Here is a 10593-nt window from a genome sequence, read left to right on the forward strand (position 1 = left end):
CGGTGGCGGGAGAGAAGTTTGAAAACTTTTTTGATACATATTAATACTAATTTAAGGGTTGAAGTGTTTGCATGTCCTCAACCTTGGATTTCAGAAAAACACATTCACCCAAGAAAACATGTCTACCACAAACCTACCATCATCATAGTGAATATGAGTTATGAATATAACAAATAATATGATTCATAATATAACAATTATACATGTCAATCATATATACACATACGAGTGAATGTTGACGTTTGGGATCCACTAGAAATATAGCGTAAGGTTAATAAACCTAGTGATGATTAGCACTAAATTAGTTTTAAAAATAATAAGCCGATGACTTTTTACTTCAGATGTGAATGAAGATGTTCATAATTGGAGTATAATACTCATGGTTGATATTTGATGCAATTGAGGTACCATTGCAAATAAATGTTTATGTGACAATGACAACACAAACCTCAACTAAAGTTTCATGTGCCGTTACAAACTCAATCAATGCAAACATACATGTTATACGTTAAACTCAAACAACTAACAATTTTATAAGGAAACAATTATTAGAGTGACAAAAAAAATCATTAAGGCCGAATTATTTTTATGAAGGAAAAACATAACAACATGATACATGATGGTAGGCATATTTATATTTTTTTGTCCAATGTGTCCTCCAGTTGAAAGCCAAATATTGATATTTCAACGTAGAGAGGTCCATTTAAATTGATCACTTAAAAAAAAATTCCATACACACCAACAAGGATTCGAAATCCATAATCACACGTTTAAGCCTTAATTATCTATCAATTGTAGGCATGTCAACTGGGCGGGGCTGGAACAAATTTCGTTTCCTCCATCCCACATCCGACTAATTGGGGAAATTCCGCTCTCGCTCCCGTTTCAAAGCGAGTATAAAATTTAGGTCTCCTCCCCGCCCGTAACGGGGCTCGGGTTTTCCCACCTACACCCACACTCACTCATATATATAAAATTATAAATTTAAAAATCATATATATTATAATTAATATAATAAAATAATAATTATTAGACAATAATAAAATTAAAAAATATTTTCTATAAATATAAGATTATAATTTTTAATATTTAAAAAATATCAAGTATATTCATTATATATATATATATATATATATATATATATATAATTCAAAAATTATAATAATATTACTTGCGAGGTGGATATCACCACCCAAATCCGTCTCTGCTCCTAAACTCGTCATAGCTTTCAAATTTTAATTTCAAAAAAAATTTACACTCGCACTAATTAAAACACATTTTCTCCATTTAAATCAAACTAATTTTGTTGTCATCCATAGTGAATTGTGATATAAACTCACAATGATACTTCAATTAGTCTATCAAGTGATCAATTGATTATGGGTAACATCATTTCCTACTATGAACTCACTATTATGAGACAATTATTTTAATGGAGACCTTAAAGATCTTATTATACTCGTAATTAAAAAACGAAGAGATGTGCTGATATTGAATCATCTCGTATAAATGCCACATGTTGAGACAATTTGTTTGTAGATATAATTCCAAATAGATTGAGTTTTGCAGGTAGGTTACAATTAATATAAAAAAACTAGTATGAAATGTTATCATCGTTGTCACATCATTTGATTAGTAACTTGTAATTGATATTGTACTCATTTTTCGCAAGGAGATATCATAAACTACTAAAAAGCTGAATTTATTGTTATTTGCCGAGAATTCAAGTGGAAAAAAAAATTGTACCAAATTAAATCATCAATTTTCCCTATTTGTTGTTGTTCATAAGGCGATTGAGTTCGTGATGTCCAACTTGTTATTTATATGTGTAATAATTAATTAAAGCGATAGTCTAATCAATGGTAATAATATTAGGTTAAAAAAAACTTACGGATATGGGCATATCAACGACGTCGTCTTACATTCCCCTCCTTGCACTTCATTTTACGTTTTAACCCTGCGCTGCGTCGAGTTTTAACAAATTGTCACCTTAATCTGCATGAAAATTATTAGAAAGAATGGGGGTGATTCGGTAATTAGGTACACTATAAAAGCCACCTGGAGCCTCTTTTCTGAGCCAAAAAGGGTGAGAGGATCAGAGTAGTTACCGTGATCCATTGTTGTTATCTCTCTAATTTTTCTTTCTATCCCTCTCTCTAGAATTTTCTATCGTCTCATTCTCCTCACAAATTAGGGTTTTTGCGAATCTCTTTATTCTTTGAAAAATCAAATCCAACGGTTCAGCCATGGTTTCCGATTCAATCGCCGCCGCTCCGATTCTTTCAGCCGCCAACACTAAGAACCCAGGCAAAAAGAAGAGGGTAAGATTTTTCATATTGGTTCCGATTTCATAATTTCGTTTCTACACGCATTTTTTCCTCATCGTTCTTATTGAAACTCACTCGTTATATTCCTCTTCGAATTTCAGACCAATAGGTCCGCGAAATTGAAGCAGTATAAGATTGACGCACGTCGCGAACAATGGTTATCTCAAGGTATCTGTGACGTTAACGCTGATGTTTATGTTGATCTATTGCTTTTCTGATTTGTTCTCTTCTTTGTGGTTTTTTAGGTGCGGTGAAGAATAAGGGATGCAAAGACGGAATTGACGATGATGGCCACGTGCCGTCGTTGCCGGTGGGGAAACATAGCAAACGTGAATTGGAGAAAGTGGAGACAAGGCGCAGAGGCGAAGACGATGACGTGTCGATCCATCAAGACAGTGATTCTGAATCACCGTCGAACAGTCCTATCAGTTCTAATAGTAGTGTCTTGTGTGGTAATGATTCCGGGACGAATTTCACCGGCAGCAGCAGCGGTGGAAGCAGCAGCAGTAGTTCTAGCAGTGGCGGATGTTACTCCGGGAATATTACGGAAGAGGAGGAAGATGATGATGAAGAAGTAGAAGAAGGTGATGATGAATGTTTGGATGATTGGGAGGCTGTGGCAGATGCTTTAGCCGCCGATGACAAGCTTCAAACCTCTTCACAAGATGAACCCGTTGTAGAAACAGATTCATCTTGTGAAGTGACTAACGGTTCGGGTGTAGGATCTATGAGTTCAAAACCAGGGAGTGATGGAGTGCTTCCTTGGGCATCTGGTAATAACAAAGCTTGGAGGGCTGACGATGCTTTTCGTCCTCAGACTTTGCCCAATCTTTCCAAGCAGCATAGTATGCCGAATCCAGACCGGTGTTGTGGAGGAGGTATTCCCTGGTCTCGCAATTCTGTGCCATCCAATTGTCCAATATGCTGTGAGGATCTCGATTTAACCGACTCGAGTTTTCTTCCCTGCAATTGTGGTTTCCGGCTTTGCCTCTTTTGCCACAAGAGGATTCTTGAGCAGGATGGTCGTTGTCCTGGGTGCAGGAAGCAATATGAATGTGAACCTATCGAGACAGAGGCAAGTGTGCACGGAGGTAGCCTTACTCTTCGGCTGGCACGCTCTGTTAGTATGATTGAAAGGTCTTAAGAGATTTATCTGTTTTCATTAGTTTGTGTATGCCGCTGTCTCTCCTTTTTGCATTATTTGCATTGTATGTACTTTTTAGGTTGAAATTTCTAATTTTCATAGTTCTAGTTGGTTTAGGTCATGAGTTTTTTTTAGCACCACGAAATCAAGTTGTTTATCATTTCATCTCACGGTGCATGTGTTAATGTAGAATACTCATGTTGGTATGTGAATACATAAGGTGGTATAGAATTTCAATACATCGAAAATAATGGGTTACATCATGCTGTGGCATAATTCCTTCAGGCTGCTACTTCACATTTTGTGTACAGTTTTTGTATTCAAAATTCCAAAACTTTGCAGTGTCGTTGTTTGGTTGAACATGCTTGCAATTATGTGTTAATTCAATTTTGCTTGTGTTGCTATGTGTTGTGTTTATTTTCCTTTCTTAACTTTTACAGTTATTGACAAATATGCTAATAATCACTATGCAAATTATTTTTCCTGTAATTTTATTGTTTATAATGTTCTTTTGACCATATGTTTTACTGTCTCTGAAGTATGAATGAGTCAGAAGTTCTTTTGCCGCCTCGTTGTTTGGAGACAGTATTGTTTGTGAAATTGTGTAACATTCTCATGTAATCAGTTTCTATTTCATTTAAGAGATGTCTTGGCAGTGTTAACAAAGCTCCTAAGGTTTAGTGTACGGACAGGACCCTAAAATGCCTCCAAATAATCATTCAGCAAACTGGCCCGTGGGTTGTTTTTGAACATCAAGGGCGGTACAGTACAGAAATACTATGTTAGTCTGTTTTGTTTTTCTCTATTATTGCTTTAAATTTGACAATTTTTGCAATGAAAAATTGAAAGTGACTGCTTTGTCAGTGTTAGCTAACTTTGTAGATACATCTTATTTAAATATTCTCATGACATTTGAATATTGGTTTTGTTTCCTGATGATTCTCTTCTAGGAACCAATATACTTTTTGTAAGTATAAGTTTGAAGGCTGGTCAATAGGGTTTTCAAGTTTTTCAAGGTATGATCTAGTCGCGGCGAATGAATAATCTGTCCTTCCTGTTTCCCTGGGGTTCTGATAATTGTTCTTGACTTGTTATGTTTCGTTTCAATCAACCACTATCAGATCATCATCATAAAATATCATGTACTTACCAAACACATTGTGAATTCTTCTTTGAAAATCCTTCCGGCAATAGGATTATGGATATTCCTGGTTATATAAATAATTTTATACCTTGAAAAAAACGCCTCCTTAGGTGCTATCTGGTTGAGAAGATGTATTGTCGGATGGTAGGTGATTGCTCTTTGGAATGAAAGCCGCATTTACTTGTTTGCCATAATGAAAAATTGAGAAGAGTGAAGATTTAATTGGCTGAATTTTGCAGATTTTGTCTCATTGTTTAATAAAGACCTATCTCATCTTTGGGTCTTTGTGGTATATAGAGTATATGCTTTTCACAACTTCTTTCTGTGTCTCTCCTGCAGTTACTACTATGGTTAGCTGGTGATTGTTGCAATGTAGACAATTGAATTCATCACATTACGAATGTTGATGATTATTCGTTCTAGATACGCAGTGGTACTCTTCATACTCATTTTAATAGGTTTCGCCCTAATGAGTTAGAACCTTTTACTGTCATTTCACCCAAAAAAACAATCATTATCCTTTAATTTATGAGCTACAGTATTTGATTGTCTTTTTTAAAACTTAGTTGATGCAAAACAGATGACCTAATTGTTTGTCTTTGAAGCTTAGAAATGGTAAGTCATGCGCAAACCAATACCATACCTTAATTAGGTTTCTCTACTAGTGGTAGGTCTGTCATTTAAATAAATCTGTTTGATAATGTTCAAAACGAGCTGAAGAGTGGGAATCCCTTGGAAACAAAGATATATAATATCAATAGAAAACTACTGATGATTGTCTAGTAAGTGTGATAAGTAACAGCAGTTGTTGAAGTGTTGCTTTGCAAACATAAGACCTTGTTATATTTCAGAGTGGAAACATACACAAGAAATCCAACTTCTAGGGACTAATTCGAATTTTCCTCCATGGGGATCGGGATGTTTCGTTTGGCCTTACATTTGGCACTTAAACTATTATTTTTTTAGAGATGATTTTGTGTTGTGCTTATGCCTTTGCAATGCTCTTGTACTTAAAAATTAGCCCTCTATGATGTTGTAGTAATTTGAGTGAGCCATATTTAAAGTTGTTTTATTCTCATTTTCACATTTAGATATTTTGAGTGATGCTACCACACTTAAATTACTCATTCCCGTCCAACATACAATTTTGAGGTGGAAGCTATATGAGTATTCCCCAATTAATTTGATTAAACTAGGGTGATTCAATGTATTCTGTGGCCCACGGTTAACTATGAATGTAGACTATAGGATTTATGAGTGAAATATTGAACGCTTGAAAATGAATTACTATGTTTGTGTACTGTTATCCTTGTGCTACATTTTTCCACCGTGTTTACTAGGTTTCATCTGATGCTTGTTTCTTTTGTAATTATGTGACAATAACAGAAAAATCCCCCTACCTATTTTCACTTATCTCCACAATTTTTTCTCCAAAAAAACTCACTTTAGATGTTTCGTGTTTTTCCTTAAAGAGACCAACATTGAAATTCACAGTAATTGTGAAGAAGGTAAAGATTTCTGGAATCGAATCTGCACTTCAGCATTTCATATGTCCTTATAACTATGATATGATGTATTTATAGGATTAGCTGTTTCGTTTTACCATCTAATTTTATAATTTTTTTAATCTCAGGAAAACGCAAGAATATAATAAATACTTTAGGGCCTGTTCGAGTATTAGAAAGTAAGAAAGAAAAAAAAAACGACTATACGTAGTTATCGCTCAAAATGCATAAACGCTTGGCAACATCATCCCAACAGTAAAAATAATAATTTCAATAACCAAAAATTTTAGGAATAGATGATGTAGTGGGCATGTGCCTTTGATTCTTCCATTAGTCAGAAATTTAACAAATGAGAAAAATAGGCAAGCTTCGTCTTTTTATATGAATGCATATCGCTTATTTGGATTAATTGATATCGAGAATTCGAGATCCAATACGACCTCCTAATACTAAATGTAATAAATAAAATCACATCGTAAGAAAAATATTAAACTATTTAATTAATATTTTTTATAAATGAAAACATGTAATAATCTTTTTTAATGTCCTTAAATTAATTTAAATTAAGATTCGGTTAAATTAAGAGGAAATGCAAATAAATTTTGTTGATATTAAACTTTGCAAGCCTAACTCGATCCAAAATTTAGGAGAGAGCTTAATTTCTTTTATTTTTTATTAATTAAGATGTCACTTAATATAGACGAGACATAAATATACTAGTTATCCAACAACAAATGTCTTAAAAAATGTATTGGCCAGTTACTCTTAATTAGACACACTTGTCTTGGAAAATAAACGGGGAATAATTATCCAACAACAAATGTCAAGGTTATTTTCACGTTATTGATGCGTTTATTGAGGAAATTGGTTTCAAGTTTGAATACTTCTTTCTATAATTATAAGCACCCAACTTTTTTAGTTTCCTTCACTTGTGCCATAGAAAAAAAATAGATCCATGTCTAACAATGAGCAATGGAGATGGCTTTGGCGTTTGCAAATCCCACAAAGGTGCAAAATCTTTCTATGGTTGGCCTTAAATGAAAGCCTCCCTACAAATGCACCCGCAAGAGCTCCTTGTATTGTAAATTTTATTGCATCAAAATCTTGCCCCTTTTGCCACGGACACGAGACTCTACTTCACGTGTTGCGTGATTGCCCTCGTGCAAAAAACACGTGGATTCATCTTGTTGCTCCACGTCACCAAGATGGTTTTTTCTCGTGCTCTTTATGGGATTGGATGGTGACATATCTTCAACAACCTTGGTCTATTGTTGATTCTAATGATTGTGTTTTATTTGCTGCAACGGTGTGGTTATTATGGAAGGATAGGAAAACATTGGTCTTTGATGGACATAGTTTTTCGTTGGAAAGATCGCTTCATCGAATGAGTGATTTAGCTTATGATTATGGAAGAGTTGTTGAAGTGGAACATTGTACACCTAGTCCTGCTGTGCGTTATGCTTCGTGGTGTTTCTATTGGAACCAACCTCCTTCGCAGCTTCAGTTGAGGTCGGTTGCTGACAACTCACAGGTTGTGTTTTCCAAGTTGTAGATTTGCAAGGTTTTGAGTTTTGACCCTTGTAAGACACCAAATAATTATATTGGTGAAATGTGTCCATAGAAATACTCTATAAGTAGTTGCAAATATTATATGATTATTAATTAACTACTGCGTGTATTAGAGTACAACACTAAAAAATCAAGTGAGTTACTATCAATAAAAATAACAGATTTTGAATTGTTAAAACTACTATATTTAGTTTTTCGCTTTACATTTTACTCAAGCAGCCAAATTTTGTTTAGTAAATTTGAACCAATAAATTATTTTTCTTTTATGTATTTCTAATTTTTTAATACTTCTTCTATTTTATAATGAGTGTCACTTTAGTAAAAAAATTATTCCAAAATGAATTTCATTCTTAATTTTTCATACAACTTTAATTATTATTTTTCTTTTACTATCATTCAATTATTACTATATACACAACTTCTAAAATATTATTATACTTTGTATTGATAATAGTGAAAAATTCATAAATTATTAAAATAGATAATTTGATAAAATGACTTATTTTATTCTTTTAATTATTATATTTTCTAATATGTGTGTAAGAACCTTAAAAAACACTTATTGTGAGGCGGAGAGAGTTTATAATATATTTACTATATTTGTAGATTTTATACTATAAACAATAAACAAATATAGTGAGTTTTACAATAAAAAATATCTGAACTAGATCAAGAAAGATGGTCAAACTTGATATATAAACAATCTTTATTTTCTAGAGTTGGAAAGGATTTGCAAACACTCATATACTCAAATAAACAATTGGTTGAGGAGAGTAAGCGGTATATTGGAGTAGAAAATGCGTGCCTTTGCGACAATCGAACAAACTTATATACTATGTTCGTCACAACTGTTTTCTCTTGATAACTGAGAATAAATCTAATTGTAGACATAGAGCTACCTTTGAGCATAACCGCGGGTCGCGCTGCTTTGAACTTGATACTATAGTTAAGATGATACCAGATTTTGAGTTGGTATGGAAAAGTTGCTCCCAAGTCGTTGTCTCAAAAAGAAAGACAACGACTTGTGACATTGTCGGATGCTTTACGGTATATATTTTAGTCGATAACCATATTAGTAATAAAACGGAAAAACAATGTTGACATTTGTATTAGAAATAACATAATATTATTGTTTTAATAAACGTTCTAATCTTTATAATAATAACACTAAACGGCATTTTGAACCAAAACATAATATCTAATTTAATAGTTTTGAAATTGGACAATTGAACTAAAACTTAATTATATAATTATAACACCTTTGTTGGTCCTTTCTTAAAAACATGCCCCATACTATCTTAGACATGTTTCAATAAAACATCAATCATAAAATACCCGATAATTTCGACTTTGGCTCTAGCTGTTTAACTCATAGAGTCCAAAAAGAACAAATTTGTCAAGATAATATCCCGTGTTTTTAAATTTTGATAAATTTCATTTGTACAAGAGCAAAATCAGTGAAGAAATAGCCAAAAAATAATGATTCTGGTATATTGCCTTTTTCTCATCCCAAATCCTAAGTACAAACTGTATAGTTCTGGTTAACACGCAAAATATGGACAATAGTATTGCAAAAATGGAGACTAATCAATCTCAATCTGTGATCACAATCTAGATTTCTTAGAGGATAATGTTGATGGTGAGAGTGGAGAGAACACTGATGATGGTGGATCGCATGAATGACACATTGGTGAGAATGTAGTTGATAGAGATAGAGAAGGACCACAATCATCTGTTGATCGCCTTCTTTTGAAAGAACTTTTTTCACCATTCTTCACTTCACCTCTCATGATGAAATCTTTCAAGCGTCTTACATCTGACAACTTGACTGGCTTCAACAGAAAATCCTCTGCCCCTTCTTCCAAGCACCTGCAAATCAGTAAAAATAAAACTATTAAGAGAAGCAGGACTAGATACACTTGCCACATGAAAGCATAGAAACTTAATGCATCAACCGTTATTCTTGCTAGGCAGAGAATATGTTCCAATGTTATACTAAATAGTTGATAAATTTGGAATTACATCACCTAAAGCACTCCATATATAAAAAACGTGTGCATTTTATTATGTTGTGATAATAGGTAGAACTCCATTGATAGAAGGTTGCTGCCACACCTAAAAGGCTCTTGTAAAATATTGATTTTATCGGTTTCTCGTTAGTTTTCTGCTCGGTTGTTTCTCAATCAACTGTCTAACAGTTTAATGCTATCATATGAATGCATGAGATTGCTATTGAAACAGATAACACCATAAACTCATTCAAGTTAAAAGAGTTAGGCCCTGATTATAGAGGGGAGGGAAGGATTTATTTTGGAAATTTTGTATAAAAAAATAGTTTAATACTTCTTTTCTGTTTTTAAAACACCAAGTGATCTGAAACAAAAATTTCAGAGAAGCCTGCATATCTACAATCACTTCAACGGTTCTTAGTATTAACCATGGCATGGCTTATAGCATAAGCCTAAGTGGCAAATACAGATTACAGGGAGCTTCAATAGTTAACACTAAACACTCATGCCTCCACAGGATTAAATTTGGGACCCACCCAAGGAATTTATTTCCTGATTAGGTCGTAGATTGTATGCATATTTACAGAAGACAATTAAAGAAACACCATATTAAAATTAAGAAACTGTAAGGAATTCAATTGGACCTTAACTTTAGATGGGATTCATCATTTAATTTCCAAATTTGCAGTTATTCTCAGGAAATGTTATGTTACAAATGCAATATCGATTTGATGCTTTATCTTATTAGAGAACAAGCACAATCAAAAAACACCATCCAAAGTGTAAATCACACTAGAATCAAAAGACATATATTTCATTCAAGTGCTTACCTATCAATTCGAGTCAAAACATTCTCCGACGACATGATCACCACTGGAATCTCCCTAAAATCAGA

At 33.5% G+C, this 10593-nt stretch overlaps 2 protein-coding genes across 10 annotated transcripts in view; one reads left to right on the forward strand and one right to left on the reverse strand.

Moving 5' to 3' along the window:
* Nucleotides 1-2064: 2064 nt before the first annotated feature.
* Nucleotides 2065-5699, forward strand: LOC101504642 (uncharacterized). Of its 9 annotated transcripts, none has more exons than XR_012163915.1 (6): nt 2065-2321; nt 2429-2495; nt 2573-3464; nt 4164-4252; nt 4422-4487; nt 4593-5699. XR_012163915.1 is itself a non-coding variant. In XM_073370813.1 (5 exons), coding segments are annotated over exons 1-5 (1125 nt in total). In that variant the 5' UTR covers nt 2065-2246; the 3' UTR covers nt 4424-5699. The 9 variants fall into 9 exon arrangements, 7 of the variants coding, with proteins under 7 accessions (XP_073226914.1, XP_073226917.1, XP_073226915.1 ...); XR_012163916.1 differs by having other exon boundaries at nt 4955-5699; XM_073370813.1 differs by having other exon boundaries at nt 4422-5699.
* Nucleotides 5700-9155: 3456 nt separating this feature from the next.
* LOC101504314 (two-component response regulator ARR5-like) overlaps nt 9156-10593 on the reverse strand; it is a 2583-nt gene continuing 1145 nt past the window's right edge. The window contains exons 4-5 of the mRNA XM_073370817.1: nt 10529-10593; nt 9156-9558 (exon numbers count right to left, since the gene is read on the reverse strand). The exon at nt 10529-10593 is cut by the window's right edge and continues 9 nt beyond it. Coding sequence (XP_073226918.1) covers nt 9294-9558; nt 10529-10593 — 330 coding nt within the window. The 3' untranslated portion in view covers nt 9156-9293. The remainder of the gene's footprint in view (nt 9559-10528) is intronic.

Source organism: Cicer arietinum, chromosome 7, assembly GCF_000331145.2.
Source record: "Cicer arietinum cultivar CDC Frontier isolate Library 1 chromosome 7, Cicar.CDCFrontier_v2.0, whole genome shotgun sequence".
Taxonomy (NCBI): Eukaryota; Viridiplantae; Streptophyta; class Magnoliopsida; order Fabales; family Fabaceae; genus Cicer; species Cicer arietinum.

Bases quoted from the DNA above. Each gene is read 5' to 3' on its own strand.
- LOC101504642 (XM_073370811.1), top strand. From the start codon at position 2,247: ATGGTTTCCGATTCAATCGCCGCCGCTCCGATTCTTTCAGCCGCCAAC. The intron at 2,496-2,572 runs GTATCTGTGACG...GTGGTTTTTTAG, and splicing joins CGAACAATGGTTATCTCAAG to GTGCGGTGAAGAATAAGGGA. The intron at 3,465-4,421 runs GTCTTAAGAGAT...ATTCTCTTCTAG, and splicing joins TCTGTTAGTATGATTGAAAG to GAACCAATATACTTTTTGTA.